The following is a 20,871-nucleotide window of genomic DNA, read 5'->3' as shown; positions in this document are numbered from 1 at the left end:
ACACTGCTACGGTACTAGACTACACAGTGTCACACTGGAAATATACACCACACTGGTACGGTACTAGACTACACCGTGTCACGCTGGAAATATACACCACACTGGTACGGTACTAGACTACACCGTGTCACGCTGGAAATATACACCACACTGGTACGGTACTAGACTACACCGTGTCACGCTGGAAATATACACCACACTGCTACGGTACTAGACTACACAGTGTCATGCTGGAAATCACCTCAACAACACAAAGTTTACATCTGAAATCACACATTTGCACTTTATTAGATAGCTGCCATCTTGATATCTCTCTCTTGTATTTAATATCCTTCTCTCTTTTCTCTCCTTTCTCTCTATGTCAGGTATGACCATACCAGAAGAAGACACAGAGGCAGGACAGACCAGTAAATACTGCCTTGTAGCCATCGGAAGACTGCAGGTACCATCATGTGTGTGTGTGTGTGTGTGTGTGTGTGTGTGTGTGTGTGTGTGTACACGCTCTGGTTGGGTCGGTGCATGAGAAGGTGTGACCTGAGAGCACGGGGTTGTCAGGGAGCATCAGTATTGGAGGATTACAGTAATGGAGCAGACAGGTGGAACGAGCACTGAAGACCTCTTCCCATCCTCCCAAATACTTATTCTCCACCATAATTTGCAAATAAATTCATTAAAAATCCTACAATGTGATTTTCTGGATTTTTGTTTCTCATTTTGTCTGTCATAGTTGAAGTGTACCTATGATGAAAATTACAGGCCTCTCATCTTTTTAAGTGGGAGAACTTGCACAATTGGTGGCTGACTAAATACTTTTTTGCCCCACTGTATATCTAACACTCCGGTCCCTACATCCTTTAATCTCTCTCACATATATCTAACTCTCTGGTCCCTTCATCCTTTAATCTCTCTCACATATATCTAACTCTCCGGTCCCTTCATCCTTTAATCTCTCTCACATATATCTAACTCTCCGGTCCCTACATCCTTTAATCTCTCTCACATATATCTAACTAACTCTCTGGTCCCTTCATCCTTTAATCTCTCTCACATATATCTAACTCTCTGGTCCCTTCATCCTTTAATTTCTCTCACATATATCTAACTAACTCTCTGGTCCCTTCATCCTTTAATCTCTCTCACATATATCTAACTCTGGTCCCTTCATCCTTTAATCTCTCTCACATATATCTAACTAACTCTCTGGTCCCTTCATCCTTTAATCTCTCTCACATATATCTAACTAACTCTCTGGTCCCTTCATCATTTAATCTCTCTCACATATATCTAACTCTCTGGTCCCTACATCCTTTAATCTCTCTCACATATATCTAACTCTCTGGTCCCTTCATCCTTTAATCTCTCTCACATATATCTAACTAACTCTCTGGTCCCTTCATCCTTTAATCTCTCTCACATATATCTAACTCTCTGGTCCCTTCATCCTTTAATCTCTCTCACATATATCTAACTAACTCTCTGGTCCCTTCATCCTTTAATCTCTCTCACATATATCTAACTAACCCCTCTCATCTCCTAGGTGACCAGTTCTCCCGTTTCCATGGATATGAACGGCCTGACGGTTCCCACGGAGTTCCTGTCGCGCCACAACTCCGACGGCATCATCACTTTCGTGGACCCGCGGTGTATCAACGTGATTGGATACCAGCCTCAGGTTGGTTCCTCCCCCTACTTATCACAATCAGGGTCGCATTTAGTAGGGCACGATGATGCGAAACATTTAAAAAATTGTAACCGGAACAGCCTGTGATGCCACTCGTCAGAGTTCACAATAGAACCCCTGTGGTGAACTGGAGCCGCTAATTCCATGCCCACTCATCACAAATGTTGAGATAATTTTGAAAAACAGCCTGTTTACCTGAAACGGTCTGCGAGGTCACATCAAAGCATTCTGTTATTTTATCAAGAGGAACATGTCTGTGGTCAGTAGAGATGTAACCTGTTAATAGGTGCCTTGCGAAAGTATTCGGCCCCCTTGAACTTTGCGACCTTTTGCCACATTTCAGGCTTCAAACATAAAGATATAAAACTGTATTTTTTTGTGAAGAATCAACAACAAGTGGCACACAATCATGAAGTGAAACGACATTTATTGGATATTTCAAACTTTTTTAACAAATCAAAAACTGAAAAATTGCAAAATTATTCAGCCCCTTTACTTTCAGTGCAGCAAACTCTCTCCAGAAGTTAAGTGAGGATCTCTGAATGATCCAATGTTGACCTAAATGACTAATGATGATAAATACAATCCACCTGTGTGTAATCAAGTCTCCGTATAAATGCACCTGCACTGTGATAGTCTCAGAGGTCTGTTAAAAGCGCAGAGAGCATCATGAAGAACAAGGAACACACCAGGCAGGTCCGAGATACTGTTGCGAAGAAGTTTAAAGCCGGATTTGGATACAAAAAGATTTCCCAAGCTTTAAACATCCCAAGGAGCACTGTGCAAGCGATAATATTGAAATGGAAGGAGTATCAGACCACTGCAAATCTACCAAGACCTGGCCGTCCCTCTAAACTTTCAGCTCATACAAGGAGAAGACTGATCAGAGATGCAGCCAAGAGGCCCATGATCACTCTGCAGAGATCTACAGCTGAGGTGGGAGACTCTGTCCATAGGACAACAATCAGTCGTATATTGCACAAATCTGGCCATTATGGAAGAGTGGCAAGAAGAAAGCCATTTCTTAAAGATATCCATAAAAAGTGTTGTTTAAAGTTTGCCACAAGCCACCTGGGAGACACACCAAACATGTGGAAGAAGGTGCTCTGGTCAGATGAAACCAAAATTGAACTTTTTGGCGTAAAAGCAACACAGCTCATCACTCTGAACACACCATCCCCACTGTCAAACATGGTGGTGGCAGCATCATGGTTTGGGCCTGCTTTTCTTCAGCAGGGACAGGGAAGATGGTTAAAATTGATGGGAAGATGGATGGAGCCAAATACACGACCATTCTGGAAGAAAACCTGATGGAGTCTGCAAAAGACCTGAGACTGGGACGGAGATTTGTCTTCCAACAAGACAATGATCCAAAACATAAAGCAAAATCTACAATGGAATGGTTCAAAAATAAACATATCCAGGTGTTAGAATGGCCAAGTCAAAGTCCAGACCTGAATCCAATCGAGAATCTGTGGAAAGAACTGAAAACTGCTGTTCACAAATGCTCTCCATCCAACCTCACTGAGCTCGAGCTGTTTTGCAAGGAGGAATGGGAAAAAATGTCAGTCTCTCGATGTGCAAAACTGATAGAGACATACCCCAAGCGACTTCCAGCTGTAATCGCAGCAACAGGTGGCGCTACAAAGTATTAACTTAAGGGGGCTGAATAATTTTGCACGCCCAATTGTTCAGTTTTTGATTTGTTAAAAAAGTTTGAAATATCCAATAAATGTCGTTCCACTTCATGATTGTGTCCCACTTGTTGTTGATTCTTCACAAAAAAATGCAGTTTTATATCTTTATGTTTGAAGCCTGAAATGTGGCAAAAGGTCGCAAAGTTCAAGGGGGCCGAATACTTTCGCAAGGCACTGTAAGTTACAGTAAGGCCTTTTTAGATGACAATCCAACTGCAGCTCTTAAAGATGATGACTTACAAGTGTGTATATATATATACAGACAACTGTCTTAAGTTATTGTAAGTTATTTAAAGCTTCAATATCTTAAGATTGAAGTGTTGTCCATTTTCCCAGCCTGACTCTCAACAGGTCAGATGCTGGTAGAGACTGTAGAGTCTGTACTGTATAGAGCTACAGTGTAAAGAAAGCATTTACACAGTGTTTTTCCCAAGCGCTTGAATTGAACCTACACCAGAATACAGACCAACGTTTTAAACCTGACAGACTGTTGACCGATCGATCAATCCATTAAACATTTAGAGTTGGAAAAATTCTAATAACTTTCTCAACGTACCCCGATTTTCCTGGTTAATCCATCCTGATTCCCGGTCATTTACAGCTGGGATTTCAGGAAGGTCTGGGAATTTTGGTCAAATAGCGTTCTCTCGCAGTCCACCCCTCTCCTTTCCACACCGTTCACACTACAGAAACAGATTAGTGAAAGTGGGCCGATTCCTAACATAAAGTTGCATTATTAGGATGAGAAAGTGATCACTTGGCAGGATGGGAGTTTGTTTTGTGATTGATTTCCCTTGTTAATGTATAATTGTGTATGATTGTAGGATGTTTGCATTTCGCTACAAGCATTTCGTTACACTCGCATTAACATCTGCTAACCATGTGTATGTGACCAATAAAATGTGATTTATTTGTTTATAGGAGACCGACCGTCCGCCCCCCCCCCCCCCCCAAAATGGCACCCTATTCCTTACATCATGCACTACTTTTGTCCAGTGCCCTATGAGTCCTGGTCAAAAGTAGTGCACTAACAGGCCAAGGAATAGGGTGCCACTTGGGCCGCACACCACTCCATGACAGGAAGAATGATTTAAAGATGTATCACTGGCTCGATCTCAATTCCTCTGCCCTCAATCTCCTCAGCTCCTTCTCAACCGTATTGGAGGAGAAGGTCCAAGGTCCCTCCCCTTAGACCTTTTTCTGCAATGAGAAAGAGCCTGGGAGATCGGATGCAAGGAATGGAAGAAAGATGACTTGAGAAAGGCCATTGACTCAAGTCCAAGGGTCTGAATGATGTATGATCTGTATGGCCTGTTGTCCTAACTCAGGCAGAGGAAGCCTAGTCCTGGACTAAAAGGCATTGTCAATAAAGAATCTCCATTGTAAACATTTTTTTTTGTCCAGGAATTTGACAAAGTTTCAAAATTAATATATTGAACTTGTATTTCATGATTTGAAATTGACCTGAAGTGTGTAGTTGTATTAATTTGTGTGTATTTATTGTGTCATTGTCTCGTGTAGGATCTGTTGGGGAAAGACATCCTGGAGTTCTGTCACCCAGAGGACCAGAGTCACCTGAGAGAGAGCTTTCAACAGGTACGGAGAGGTGGAGGAGGGACGAAGGGAGGGTGGAGGTATGAGGAAGAGTTCTGTCACTCAGAGGACTACAGAGAGACCTCTTGAGATATCTTTCTACAGGTACTATACCACCAGAGGGAGAGGAGAGGAGAGGAGGAGTAGAAGAAAAGGATGGGGTGATAACAGAAGGACATGATGATCAGAGGAGAGAATAGGAGTGACAGAGGACGGGTAGAGGAGAGAATAGGAGTGACAGAGGATGGGTGGAGGAGAGAATAGGAGTGACAGAGGATGGGTGGAGGAGAGAATAGGAGTGACAGAGGATGGGTGGAGGACAGAATAGGAGTGACAGAGGATGGGTAGAGGAGAGAATAGGAGTGGCAGTGGAGAGAATAGGAGTGACAGAGGATGGGTGGAGGAGAGAATAGGAGTGACAGAGGATGGGTGGAGGACAGAATAGGAGTGACAGAGGATGGGTAGAGGAGAGAATAGGACTGGCAGTGGAGAGAATAGGAGTGACAGAGGATGGGTGGAGGAGAGAATAGGAGTGACAGAGGATGGGTGGAGGAGAGAAAAAGAGTGACAGAGGATGGGTGGAGGACAGAATAGGAGTGACAGAGGATGGGTGGAGGAGAGAATAGTAGTGACAGAGGATGGGTGGAGGAGAGAATAGTAGTGACAGAGGATGGGTGGAGGAGAGAAAAAGAGTGACAGAGGATGGGTGGAGGAGAGAATAGGAGTGACAGAGGATGGGTGGAGGAGAGAATAGGAGTGACAGAGGATGGGTGGAGGAGAGAAAAGGAGTGACAGAGGATGGGTGGAGGAGAGAATAGGAGTGACAGAGGATGGGTGGAGGAGAGAATAGGAGTGACAGAGGATGGGTGGAGGAGAGAATAGGAGTGACAGAGGATGGGTGGAGGAGAGAATAGGAGTGACAGAGGATGGGTGGAGGAGAGAATAGGAGTGACAGAGGATGGGTGGAGGAGAGAATAGGAGTGACAGAGGATGGGTGGAGGAGAGAATAGGAGTGACAGAGGATGGGTGGAGGAGAGAATAGGAGTGACAGAGGATGGGTGGAGGACAGAATAGGAGTGACAGAGGATGGGTAGAGGAGAGAATAGGACTGGCAGTGGAGAGAATAGGAGTGACAGAGGATGGGTGGAGGAGAGAATAGGAGTGACAGAGGATGGGTGGAGGAGAGAAAAAGAGTGACAGAGGATGGGTGGAGGACAGAATAGGAGTGACAGAGGATGGGTGGAGGAGAGAATAGTAGTGACAGAGGATGGGTGGAGGAGAGAATAGTAGTGACAGAGGATGGGTGGAGGAGAGAAAAAGAGTGACAGAGGATGGGTGGAGGAGAGAATAGGAGTGACAGAGGATGGGTGGAGGAGAGAATAGGAGTGACAGAGGATGGGTGGAGGAGAGAAAAGGAGTGACAGAGGATGGGTGGAGGAGAGAATAGGAGTGACAGAGGATGGGTGGAGGAGAGAATAGGAGTGACAGAGGATGGGTGGAGGAGAGAATAGGAGTGACAGAGGATGGGTGGAGGAGAGAATAGGAGTGACAGAGGATGGGTGGAGGAGAGAATAGGAGTGACAGAGGATGGGTGGAGGAGAGAATAGGAGTGACAGAGGATGGGTGGAGGAGAGAATAGGAGTGACAGAGGATGGGCAGTATACCGTATACTGGGGTAGCCACGGGATGGTTTTTCAATACAGTCAATAGCATTGAAACAATTTCTTTGAAGTTTTTCAATACATTTTATTTTTTGAAGCTACTTTTGAAGTAAATACCTGCAGTCAACTATTGCAATATGTTAGGCGATAAAGCGGACTGCGTTCTTCATTTCACCTGTCACATTATTTTACATCATGAAGCTTACCGTAGTTCCCCAGAACAGTTGAGCCAGTCACATTATTTTACATCATGAAGCTTACCGTAGTTCCCCAGAACAGTTGAGCCAGTCACATGTTTGTAAATAGCACAACGGGAGAAAGCAGGAGCAAGTGATTCCAGCTGTGTATTGACTGGGGTCGCATTGTCTTTCAATATAAAAGTGATCAGTGTTAGCAGTTGATGTTACTCTTCAACCCCAAAGCAAATCAAGGGGAGAAACAGGTTTATTCAAAGAAAACAAATCTAGTTGTTATGGTAGGAAGTAAATGGTAGATGTTCATTCTTCCCTGTCATCAGTGATTCTCCACAGAGCAAAGAGACAAGATGTAATTTATAACCCAACCCGTAGCCTGTGGTTGACCAATTTAGAATTCATAGCAGTAAAATTGGGCCAATGGTCAAATAACAAGTATCCTGTTTCAGGCTCAATGAATAGTCCATTTGGACCAATGAGAACTTGCCACATGTAGCTAGCTATAAGTCCAGGACTGAAACCCCTACAAAGATTCTGAACAGATGTTGAACTGAAAAACAACTATTACCATTGATCGTTAATTCCCTATTGACTTTTAGTCCTCAGCGTTTGTGTATTTTCTTAAAATATCATTACATCAGGGACTTGCAACTATAGTTTTGGCAGAAAATAGCTTAATTTTCATCAGTTGACAACGGAAGTGCTATTTGGCTGGCAGCCACACAAGTAAATGAGCTTACAATGAACAACAGAGAAGTTTAATTACGCTGTCTGGCAGTAAAACCTTTGTCTTCCTGTCACACGCCAGTGGTTCCACTCAGGTCCTCTCCTGACCCTGTCACCCTGAGGTGAAACGGGAGGCACTCTTTAATTAAACACCAGTAGTCCGTCATTATGGTTGAATTAGACTGAGTAGAACCAACAACCCGTTAGAACAGACAGTCTGTTAGAACAGACAGCCCATGTCCACTACTCCTGACCAGGGCCCATGTCCACTACTCCTGACCAGGGCCCATGTCCACTACTCCTGACCAGGGCCCATGTTCACTACTTTGACCAGGGCCCATGTCCACTACTCCTGACCAGGGCCCATGTCCACTACTCCTGACCAGGGCCCATGTCCACTACTCCTGACCAGGGCCCATGTCCACTACTCCTGACCCGGGCCCATGTCCACTACTCCTGACCAGGGCCCATGTCCACTACTCCTGACCCGGGCCCATGTCCACTACTCCTGACCAGGGCCCATGTCCACTACTCCTGACCAGGGCCCATGTCCACTACTCCTGACCAGGGCCCATGTCCACTACTCCTGACCAGGGCCCATGTCCACTACTCCTGACCAGGGCCCATGTCCACTACTCCTGACCAGGGCCCATGTCCACTACTCCTGACCCGGGCCCATGTCCACTACTCCTGACCAGGGCCCATGTCCACTACTCCTGACCAGGGCCCATGTCCACTACTCCTGACCAGGGCACATGTCCACTACTCCTGACCAGGGCCCATGTCCACTACTCCTGACCAGGGCCCATGTCCACTACTCCTGACCAGGGCCCATGTCCACTACTCCTGACCAGGGCCCATGTCCACTACTCCTGACCAGGGCCCATGTCCACTACTCCTGACCAGGGCCCATGTCCACTACTCCTGACCCGGGCCCATGTCCACTACTCCTGACCAGGGCCCATGTCCACTACTCCTGACCAGGGCCCATGTCCACTACTCCTGACCAGGGCCCATGTCCACTACTCCTGACCCGGGCCCATGTCCACTACTTCTGACCCGGGCCCATGTCCACTACTCCTGACCCGGGCCCATGTCCACTACTTCTGACCAGGTCCCATGTTCACTACTTCTGACCCGGGCCCATGTCCACTACTCCTGACCCGGGCCCATGTCCACTACTTCAGACCAGGGCCCATGTTCACTACTTCTGACCCGGGACCATGTCCACTACTCCTGACCCGGGCCCATGTCCACTACTCCTGACCCGGGCCCATGTCCACTACTCCTGACCAGGGCCCATGTCCACTACTCCTGACCCGGGCCCATGTTCACTACTCCTGACCCGGGCCCATGTCCACTACTCCTGACCCGGGCCCATGTCCACTACTCCTGACCCGGGCCCATGTCCACTACTCCTGACCCGGGCCCATGTCCACTACTCCTGACCCGGGCCCATGTCCACTACTCCTGACCCGGGCCCATGTCCACTACTCCTGACCCGGGCCCATGTTCACTACTCCTGACCCGGGCCCATGTCCACTACTCCTGACCCGGGCCCATGTCCACTACTCCTGACCCGGGCCCATGTCCACTACTCCTGACCCGGGCCCATGTCCACTACTCCTGACCCGGGCCCATGTCCACTACTCCTGACCAGGGCCCATGTCCACTACTCCTGACCCGGGCCCATGTCCACTACTCCTGACCCGGGCCCATGTCCACTACTCCTGACCCGGGCCCATGTCCACTACTCCTGACCCGGGCCCATGTCCACTACTCCTGACCCGGGCCCATGTCCACTACTCCTGACCAGGGCCCATGTTCACTACTTCTGACCCGGGCCCATGTCCACTACTTCTGACCCGGGCCCATGTCCACTACTCCTGACCAGGGCCCATGCCCACTACTTCAGACCAGGGCCCATGTCCACTACTCCTGACCCGGGCCCATGTCCACTACTCCTGACCAGGGCCCATGTCCACTACTCCTGACCAGGGCCCATGTCCACTACTCCTGACCCGGGCCCATGTCCACTACTCCTGACCCGGGCCCATGTCCACTACTCCTGACCCGGGCCCATGTCCACTACTCCTGACCCGGGCCCATGTCCACTACTCCTGACCAGGGCCCATGTCCACTACTCCTGACCAGGGCCCATGTCCACTACTCCTGTCCAGGGCCCATGTCCACTACTTCAGACCAGGGTCCATGTCCACTACTTCTGACCAGGGCCCATGTCCACTACTCCTGTCCAGGGCCCATGTTCACTACTTCTGTCCAGGGCCCATGTTTACTACTTCTGTCCAGGGCCCATGTTCACTACTTCTGTCCAGGGCCCATGTTCACTACTTCTGTCCAGGGCCCATGTTCACTACTTCTGACCAGGGCCCATGTTCACTACTTTGACCAGGGCCCATGTCCACTACTCCTGACCACGGTCCATGTTCACTACTCCTGACCAGGGTCCATGTTCACTACTTCTGTCCAGGGCCCATGTTCACTACTTCTGTCCAGGGCCCATGTTCACTACTTCTGTCCAGGGCCCATGTTCACTACTTTGACCAGGGCCCATGTTCACTACTTCTGTCCAGGGCCCATGTTTACTACTTCTGTCCAGGGCCCATGTTCACTACTTCTGTCCAGGGCCCATGTTCACTACTTTGACCAGGGCCCATGTTCACTACTTCTGTCCAGGGCCCATGTTCACTACTTCTGACCAGGGCCCATGTCCACTACTCCTGACCAGGGCACATGTCCACTACTCCTGACCAGGGCCCATGTCCACTACTCCTGACCAGGGCCCATGTTCACTACTTCTGACCCGGGCCCATGTTCACTACTTCTGACCCGGGCCCATGTCCACTACTTCTGACCCGGGCCCATGTCCACTACTTCTGACCCGGGCCCATGTCCACTACTTCTGACCCGGGCCCATGTCCACTACTTCTGACCCGGGCCCATGTCCACTACTTCTGACCCGGGCCCATGTCCACTACTCCTGTCCAGGGCCCATGTCCACTACTTCTGTCCAGGGCCCATGTTCACTACTTCTGACCAGGGCCCATGTCCACTACTCCTGACCAGGGCCCATGTCCACTACTTCTGACCAGGGCCCATGTCCACTACTCCTGTCCAGGGCCCATGTTCACTACTTCTGTCCAGGGCCCATGTTTACTACTTCTGTCCAGGGCCCATGTTCACTACTTTGACCAGGGCCCATGTTCACTACTTCTGTCCAGGGCCCATGTTCACTACTTCTGTCCAGGGCCCATGTCCACTACTTCTGACCCGGGCCCATGTCCACTACTTCTGACCCGGGCCCATGTCCACTACTTCTGACCCGGGCCCATGTCCACTACTTCTGACCCGGGCCCATGTCCACTACTTCTGACCCGGGCCCATGTCCACTACTCCTGTCCAGGGCCCATGTTCACTACTTCTGTCCAGGGCCCATGTTCACTACTTCTGACCAGGGCCCATGTCCACTACTCCTGACCAGGGCCCATGTCCACTACTTCTGACCAGGGCCCATGTCCACTACTCCTGTCCAGGGCCCATGTTCACTACTTCTGTCCAGGGCCCATGTTTACTACTTCTGTCCAGGGCCCATGTTCACTACTTTGACCAGGGCCCATGTTCACTACTTCTGTCCAGGGCCCATGTTCACTACTTCTGTCCAGGGCCCATGTTCACTACTTCTGACCAGGGCCCATGTTCACTACTTTGACCAGGGCCCATGTCCACTACTCCTGACCAGGGTCCATGTTCACTACTCCTGACCAGGGTCCATGTTCACTACTTCTGTCCAGGGCCCATGTTCACTACTTCTGTCCAGGGCCCATGTTCACTACTTCTGTCCAGGGCCCATGTTCACTACTTCTGACCAGGGCCCATGTCCACTACTCCTGACCAGGGCCCATGTCCGCTACTCCTGACCAGGGCCCATGTCCGCTACTCCTGACCAGGGCCCATGTCCACTACTCCTGACCAGGGCCCATGTCCACTACTCCTGACCAGGGAACATGTCCACTACTCCTGACCAGGGAACATGTCCACTACTCCTGACCAGGGCACATGTCCACTACTCCTGACCAGGGCCCATGTCCACTACTCCTGACCAGGGCCCATGTTCACTACTTCTGACCCGGGCCCATGTTCACTACTTCTGACCCGGGCCCATGTCCACTACTTCTGACCCGGGCCCATGTCCACTACTTCTGACCCGGGCCCATGTCCACTACTTCTGACCCGGGCCCATGTCCACTACTTCTGACCCGGGCCCATGTCCACTACTTCTGACCCGGGCCCATGTCCACTACTCCTGTCCAGGGCCCATGTCCACTACTTCAGACCAGGGCCCATGTCCACTACTTCAGACCAGGGCCCATGTCCACTACTTCTGACCAGGTCCCATGTCCACTACTCCTGACCAGGGTCCATGTTCACTACTTCAGACCAGGGCCCATGCCCACTACTTCAGACCAGGGCCCATGTCCACTACTTCAGACCAGGGCCCATGTCCACTACTTCAGACCAGGGCCCATGTCCACTACTTCTGACCAGGTCCCATGTCCACTACTCCTGACCAGGGTCCATGTTCACTACTCCTGACATGGGCCCATGTTCACTACTTCTGATCCGGGCCCATGTTCACTACTTTTGATCAGGGCCCATGTCCACTACTCCTGACCAGGGCCCATGTCCACTACTCCTGACCAGGGCCCATGTCCACTACTCCTGACCAGGGCCCATGTTCACTACTCCTGACCCGGGCCCATGTCCACTACTTCTGACCAGGGCCCATGTCCACTACTCCTGACCAGGGTCCATGTCCACTACTTCTGACCCGGGCCCATGGGGAGAACCTGGGAAATTGGGGAAAGTTACTAAAAGTTACTTTTCCAACCCTAGACTAACCTGTAAATGAAGCTATCAGAAACATGCTCTTTCTCAGGGGGGAGTTTCCACCAAACCATCAAGATCATATTTAGCATTGAGAACATTGTTCATCCATTACCTACCGATGGACTTAATAAGATTCTAAAAGACACTCAATAACCCACCTGGGGAATTAATGGTCATAAATCCAGTGCCTTCGTCTGCCTAGTCTAAAGCCTGGAGCCATGCCAAGGACTGGCAGACAGGCCAATACTATTGGCCAATCTGTAATGGTTTAAGATGTGCTCTGTCAGCGGCTGACAGGAACACACTGCAGGGTCCTGTTCAGAAGGATGAAACGTTCACAACGTCGCGGATAGAAATGCAAGGAGTAGAGCGAACCCTATTGCCTAATCCTAATAAACTGGACTGACGGATCTGTTCTACATGATATATTTCTATCTGAGCGCCCAGGTGTGTGTCCTCTGCGTTGCGGTTCAGCGTGTCTGCCAGGGGAGTGCCGTGTACTGAACACCAGCAATGAGGTGAAAGGTGAAATATCAACGTGTATGTGTGAGAGAGAGACTATCCTTGAGGAATGTTTTGTTAGGGCAATATTATTTTACATTCCTTCCAGGGAACAGAAACCCCACACACACTTACCTTTCTGACACACACACACACACATACAGAGAGACAGACAGGTAGCGACAGACAGACAGATAGGTAGCGACAGACAGACACAGGTAGTGCCAGACAGACATACAGACAGACATGTAGCGACAGACAGACTGATAGGTAGTGCCAGACAGACAAACACATGTAGTGCCAGACAGGTAGCGCCAGACAGACAGACACAGGTAGCGCCAGACAGGTAACGCCAGACAGGTAGCGCCAGACAGACAGACAGGTAGCGACAGACAGGCAGACACAGGTAGTGCCAGACAGGTAGCGCCAGACAGACAGACACACAGGTAGCGCCAGACAGACAGACACACAGGTAGCGCCAGACAGACAGACACACAGGTAGCGCCAGACAAACAGACACACAGGTAGCGCCAGACAGACAGACACACAGGTACCACCAGACAGACAAACACACAGGTAGCGCCAGACAGACAGACACACAGGTAGCGCCAGACAGACAGACACACAGTTAGCGCCAGACAGACAGACACACAGTTAGCACCAGACAGACAGACATGTAGCGCCAGACAGACACACAGGTAGCGACAGACAGACATAGGTAGCGCGAGAGAGACGGACAGACACAGGTAGCGCGAGAGAGACGGACAGACACAGGTAGCGCGAGAGAGACGGACAGACACAGGTAGCGCGAGAGAGACGGACAGACACAGGTAGCGCGAGAGAGACGGACAGACATAGGTAGCGCGACAGAGATGCAGATAGCGAGACAGACGGACAGGTAAAGGGACAGGTAGAGAGAGCGAGACGGACAGGTAGAGAGACAGGCGGACAGGTAATGGGACAGGTAGAGAGACAGACGGACAGGTAAAGGGACAGGTAGAGAGAGCGAGATGGACAGGTAGAGAGACAGACGGACAGGTAAAGTGACAGGTAGAGAGAGCGAGACGGACAGATAGAGAGACAGGCGGACAGGTAAAGGGACAGGTAGAGAGAGACGGACAAGTCAAGAAACAGGTAGAGAGAGCGAGACGGACAGGTAGAGAGACAGGCGGACAGGTAGAGAGACAGGCGGACAGGTAAAGGGACAGGTAGAGAGAGACGGACAAGTCAAGGGACAGGTAGAGAGACAGACGGACAGGTAGAGAGACAGGCGGACAGGTAGAGAGACAGGCGGACAGGTAGAGAGACAGGCGGACAGGTAAAGGGACAGGTTAGAGATAGAGACGGACAAGTAAAGGGACAGGTAGAGAGAGAGAGAGGGAGAGATGGACAGGTAAAGGGACAGGTAGAGATAGAGACGGACAAGTAAAGGGACCGGTAGAGAGAGAGAGGGAGAGATGGACAGGTAAACGGACAGGTAGAGATAGAGACGGACAAGTAAAGGGACCGGAAGAGAGACAGGTAAAGGGACAGGTAGAGAGACAGGTAAAGGGACAGGTAAAGGGACAGGTAGAGAGAGAGACGGACAGGTAAAGGGACAGGTTAGAGAGAGGGAGAGACGGACAGGTAAAGGGACAGGTAGAGAGAGACGCTGGTACCTTTGTGTTCAGGTATTGACAGTCCAATAGCTTTGGCGTGTCAGCTTTGATTGGTTTGTATGCGATTGACTTTTGTGCAACACAGTTTTTTGGCAGAAAACCATTTTTGTTTTCCCAACCTACTGACTGTTAATTCATTTAAAATCCTCAGAGGCAGGTAATGACATACACACACACACACACACACACACACACACACACACACACACACACACACACACACACACACACACACACACACACACACACACGCGCGTAGCGTGTAGGAACCACTCCAGCTCAGGTAATGAAAGATTGAGAGATACAGATAAGGGTTGTAAGTATTTTTCACTCAAATGCACTTCGTTCTCTTGCACACCATCTCTACCTTGCTCCCTATCTCTCTCCCCTCTCTCCTGCTCTCTTTCTCTCCCTTCCCCTCACCTCCTCTCTCTCTCTCCCCTCTCTCCTGCTCTCTTTCTCTCCCTTCCCCTCACCTCCTCTCTCTCTCCCCTCTCTCCTGCTCTCTTTCTCTCCCTTCCCCTCACCTCCTCTCTCTCTCCCCTCTCTCCTGCTCTCTTTCTCTCCCTTCCCCTCACCTCCTCTCTCTCTCCTCTCTCTTGCTCTCTTTCTCTCCCTTCCCCTCACCTCTTCTCTCTCGCCTCTCTCCTGCTTTCTTTCTCTCCCTTCCCCTCACCTCCTCTCTCCCGCCTCTCTCCTGCTCTTTCGCTCCCTTCCCCTCACCTCCTCTCTCTCTCTCCCCTCTCTCCTGCTCACTTTCTCTCCCTTCCCCTCACCTCCTCTCTCTCTCTCCCCTCTCTCCTGCTCTCTTTCTCTCCTTTCCCCTCACCTCCTCTCTCTCTCCCCTCTCTCCTGCTCTCTTTCTCTCCTTCTCCCCTCACCTCCTCTCTCTCTCTCCCCTCTCTCCTGCTCTCTTTCTCTCCCTCCCTCACCTCCTCTCTACCTCCTGTCTCTCTCTATGTAGTTATCAGCCCAGCCTCAGTCGCTGACAGTAGAGTAGAAGTATTGGGATAATTGGTGGTCCGCCTTACCAGCTGCGTCCCAGATGGCGCCCTATTCCCTTTATAGTGCACTACGTGCTCTGGTCTGAAGTAGTGCATTATGTAGGGAATATAGTGCCATTTGGGGCGCACCCTCTGGGCTGTAGCACCGTCCTGCCCTGGCCTCTCACTTCTTGGGATAATCTCTCATACAGGTAATCATGACCTAGAAGACACAAACACGCACACGCACAAAAACAGAGATACAAACCAGCACGGACACACACCTTCCAGTGTCTCTGTAGGTGAATCTCACATCACTTTCAGTTCCATACACACAATGTACTGCTTAGCCCCAGGCTCAGGACAGCAGTGGTGCAGTACATAGGGAATAGTGTGCCATTTGAGATTTGCTGCCAGGAACAACAGACTGCTCCACTATCTCTTCCTGTTACCGAGGTCACAGGTCATACATTCTGACCAATAGTAGGATGCTCACTCCCTCCCTAGCCCATGTTTAAACAATGAGATATGCTCTGAATAAAAGGTGCGGTCGAAACGCGTCTAATCCACATTTGCTCAAGTCAATAAGGAAATTGTGCCTTTTTCTGAAAATTAGATTACATTTCTTCTCCCACTGTTGTTTAGCTGGTGGTGCCCTCTGTGTGAAAGGAAAACCACTCTTCCATGTCTCTGAGATTGTCCACAGAGCTTTCATTATGAATGGCCATTTCAGATCCCCCTAACTGAAAGCCATTTTGCATTTAGATGCAAAGCAGCACATCCATTAGACAGATTGACAGGTGAGGTTCACTGGTATGCTTATGGAGGGAATATCAGAGAGAGACAGGTAGGGGTGTGTGTTTGTTCATAATGGTATGGTAGGAGAGGTATGGGTGGGGAGATTAGACTGGTATGGTAGGAGAGGTATGGGTGGGAAGATTATACTGGTATGGTAGGAGAGGTATGGGTGGGGAGATTAGACTGGTATGGTAGGGGAGGTATGGGTGGGAAGATTATACTGGTATGGTAGGAGAGGTATGGGTGGGGAGATTAGACTGGTATGGTAGGAGAGGTATGGATGGGGAGATTAGACTGGTATGGTAGGAGAGGTATGGGTGGGAAGATTATACTGGTATGGTAGGAGAGGTATGGGTGGAGAGATTAGACTGGTATGGTAGGAGAGGTATGGATGGGGAGATTATACTGGTATGGTAGGAGAGGTATGGGTGGGGAGATTAGACTGGTATGGTAGGAGAGGTATGGATGGGGAGATTAGACTGGTATGGTAGGAGAGGTATGGGTGGGGAGATTAGACTGGTATGGTAGGAGAGGTATGGGTGGGGAGATTAGACTGGTATGGTAGGAGAGGTATGGGTGGGGAGATTAGACTGGTATGATAGGAGAGGTATGGGTGGGGAGATTAGACTGGTATGATAGGAGAGGTATGGGTGGGGAGATTAGACTGGTATGGTAGGAGAGGTATGGGTGGGGAGATTAGACTGGTATGGTAGGAGAGTTATGGGTGGGGAGATTAGACTGGTATGGTAGGAGAGGTATGGGTGGGGAGATTAGACTGGTATGGTAGGAGAGGTATGGGTGGGGAGATTAGACTGGTATGGTAGGAGAGGTATGGGTGGGGAGATTAGACTGGTATGGTAGGAGAGGTATGGGTGGGGAGATTAGACTGGGTGGAACCGAAAACCTAAAATCTTCTGAAGTCCACCTGATTTCCACGCTCCACACCCAAGATGGAGAAACTCTCCAGGAAGACGTCAGTTTGACGCTGATGGATTAAAGCTGACCAATAAGAAATGAATCAGCCTTTTCTGTTGAGTTCTCCCAACTCCTTCCTGCCTCAAATGACTCCTTTTTCTTCTTTGTAAGAACATTTCTCTGTTTCTCTCCGTCTCTGCAGTATGTGTTGACCCCTCCACAAACACACACGCAAGGTTCCCCTTCCCTCCATTCTAGGTGGTCAGATGGTCTGTGATGTGTCTTATGTAACCTTTGTCCTCCCTCTCTCCTTCCCTCTCTCCTTCCCTCTCTCCTTCCGTCCCTCTCCAGGTGGTAAAGTTGAAAGGCCAGGTGCTGTCTGTAATGTACAGGTTTCGTATGAAGAACAGAGAGTGGATGTTAATCCGCACCAGCTCCTTCACCTTCCAGAACCCCTACTCCGATGAGATCGAGTACATCATCTGTACCAACACCAACGTCAAGTAGGTGGACGCACACACACGGAATGAGGCGCACACACGGACCGACGCACACACACAGACCGACGCACACACACAGACCGACGCGCACACACGGACCGACGCGCACACACGGACCGACGCACACACACGGACCGACGCACACACACGGACCGACGCACACACACGGACCGACGCACACACACGGACCGACGCACACACACGGACCGACGCACACACACGGACCGACGCGCACACTCACACTGAGTAATAAACATACACGTGTGTGTAAATTGTTGACACATGTTTCACATCCTGGGACAGAAATGGACCAGCGGAATGTTCTAGACCAGGGTTTCCCAATCTCGGTCCTGGGTGCACTTTTGAGTTTTTTTGCCCTAGCGCTACACAGCAGATTTCAAATGATCAAAGCTTGATGATGAGTTGGAAAGATGTCTTCTTTAGAATGTGTTTCTATCATGTCCAAAGGACATCCTCAATAGAAATACTGTGAAACTCCTGGCTAGTTTTTAACATCTTTGAGTGTTGTTCTCTCTGCATGTGTCTGGACTGGAATGACCCTACACACACCACTGACACTTCACTCATTGCTCTGGTTGTGAACACACAGTCACACACACACATGCACACACAGTGCTCGTTCCACCGGGACACACTGACTGACTATTAACACCAGTGTGCCAGCATACAGGTCTGCTGCCCCAGTCAGCCAGTCAGCCAGCCAGTCAGTCAGTCATAATATTGACAGTACACACTGTTGGAATGGTAGCAGTGTGTTTTACTACCAGCTGTTAAAGGTTCAGTATGGAGGATAATATTAACAGTGTTTTATTGATTCACGCCATGTTAATAAGGTGTTCAATTAAACATTTAAGGAAAGTATGTGTGTGTGTGGAACTTGGCCCATTTTCCATTCTCTAAACAGTGTGTTTTGTAGGAAGACAGGTTCCAGATTGTGTTTGTTTTGGTCCCTCAGGTTCCACAAACCTGTTGGTTGGACTCTGGGCTACAATGGAAGATATAGCCAGAACTGGGAGTACTGATCTAGGATCAGATTCCTCTATTCATGTGTTTTTATTCGTTGTGATCTAAAAGGCTAAACTGATCCTAAGTCAGCACTCCTACTCTGAGATGCTCAATACATAATGTCCCCATTGAATTTGTGCTGTGACCAGGCCTCCAGTCTTAAAAGCATACCAATCAATGTCTTTAGCCACAGCCTTTAGCCACAGCCTTTAGCAATCAGCCTTTAGCCACAGCCTTTAGCCACAGCCTTTAGCCACCAGCCTTTAGCCATCAGCCTTTAGCCATCAGCCATCAGCCTTTAGCCATCAGCCTAGGAGGACTAGAGTGACCAGTTATAATATCCCCTCTGGCTGTAGCAGGCCCAGTTATCCCCTCTAGCTGGTGCAGGCCCAGTTATCCCCTCTAGCTGGTGCAGGCCCAGTTATCCCTTCTGGCTGTAGCAGGCCCAGTTATCCCCTCTGGCTGTAGCAGGTCTAGTTATCCCCTCTAGCTGGTGCAGGCCCAGTTATCCCCTCTGGCTGTAGCAGGCCCAGTTATCCCCTCTAGCTGTAGCAGGCCCAGTTATCCCCTCTAGCTGTAGCAGGCCCAGTTATCCCCTCTGGCTGTAGCAGGCCCAGTTATCCTCTCTGGCTGTAGCAGGCCCAGTTATCCCCTCTGGCTGTAGCAGGCCCAGTTATCCTCTCTGACTGTAGCAGGCCCAGTTATCCCCTCTAGCTGTAGCAGGCTCAGTTATCCCCTCTAGCAGATACTGTATTGAAGAGTGTATGTGTGTTTGTGCACATGTGAGTTGGTGGATGCATGTGCACGTCTGAGCGTGTTTGTGTTTACGTACACGTGTTCAGTGCGCGTGACTGCTTACCTGCACAGTTTTTCACCTGCACTACCGGGTCCTGGTCAGTAGGGGGCGGTAGCGTCACTGTTGATTTTGTCACCGTGCCTAGATAGAGGCCAGAGAGGAAAAGGAAAGGCCTTTTAGTGGTTGGAGAATGGGTGCAACCCTCATACCCCAGGACCATCAACATTGACTTTAAACTTGATCCTGATGCTTCCAACACTAACATCCCACTCACACTCCAGAGAACTGGGGAAACACTGGAAGAGTTCCGTTATTCCGTTTGTTTTAGATTGCTAGATTGTGATTGTTCTGCTCTCTCCTCCACCCGTTTGTGTGTGTGCGTGTGTCTGTGTGGAAACATGCTCTGAAACATAATTTTCTCAATTTCCTCAGACATTATAATGACTTAAGGAAGGTAGTAACATAATGTTTCTGGAGATCAGATTCGCGGAGTAAACATTCCTGTGTGTGTGTGTGTGTGTGTGTGTGTGTGTGTGTGTGTGTGTGTGTGTGTCTGTGTGTGCTCGTTGTGTGGGAGTGTTCTCTCTAGCTGAGGTGAGAGCCGGGGCAGTGGAAACCTGGCTGACTACAGACTGGGTTGGTAGATTTATAGGCTGCATAAAATATCTCATCTCATTCATCAACCCTCTACAACAGTTGTGAAGCTCAGCATCTGACCGCTGGGGTACCTGAGCCAGTCTCACCCAGCGACACACATATACACACACACACACACACACAGGGTTATGAGACAGACCGTCTGGTTGTTGGTGTAACTGAGTGTTACTCTGTAGTAAATGTATTGTCCGTGAGAGACACCACTCTGTTTCTTCTCTGTCATCTCTGGTGTGCCCTCGTTCACTTCCCCTCCAAGATTTAAGAGTGTTTGATTGATGTCGAGCGACTGCCATATTTCTTTCCTATGGGCCCTGGTCAAAACCACTGCACTATGTAGGGAGTAGGATGCCATTTGGGATGTAGCCCAATGCTTTAACATTCTTGAGGGGGGAGTGAATGTGTGCACACTTCATATATTAGGGAAAGAATATAGGGATCTGGACAATGTCGTTACTCTCCTGGGTTATACCCCCTCTCATATAGGATATCTCTTCACCAACGATAGGTTACACAATCAATCATTTCTGGAGAACTAGCTGGGCATATATCTATGTATACAGCCCATATATAACCACAC

General features: G+C 49.6%; 1 protein-coding gene across 8 annotated transcripts in view; it reads left to right on the top strand.

Annotated features, from left to right (window-relative positions):
* Positions 1 to 20,871, top strand: part of LOC110526723 (aryl-hydrocarbon receptor nuclear translocator 2) — a 123,191-nt gene that overhangs the window by 46,470 nt on the left and 55,850 nt on the right. For all 8 annotated transcript variants that reach the window (XM_090239159.1, XM_090239156.1, XM_090239154.1 and 5 more), the window contains 4 exons: positions 366 to 442; positions 1,538 to 1,672; positions 4,900 to 4,974; positions 17,667 to 17,818. In XM_090239159.1, coding sequence (XP_090095285.1) covers positions 366 to 442; positions 1,538 to 1,672; positions 4,900 to 4,974; positions 17,667 to 17,818 — 439 coding nt within the window. The remainder of the gene's footprint in view (positions 1 to 365; positions 443 to 1,537; positions 1,673 to 4,899; positions 4,975 to 17,666; positions 17,819 to 20,871) is intronic.

The sequence above is a fragment of the Oncorhynchus mykiss genome, chromosome 6 (genome assembly GCF_057628025.1).
Source record: "Oncorhynchus mykiss isolate SJ-2025 chromosome 6, ASM5762802v1, whole genome shotgun sequence".
Taxonomy (NCBI): domain Eukaryota; kingdom Metazoa; phylum Chordata; class Actinopteri; order Salmoniformes; family Salmonidae; genus Oncorhynchus; species Oncorhynchus mykiss.
The sequence above is the reverse complement of the archived record's forward strand: the minus strand, read 5'-3'. Positions and strand labels throughout refer to the sequence as shown.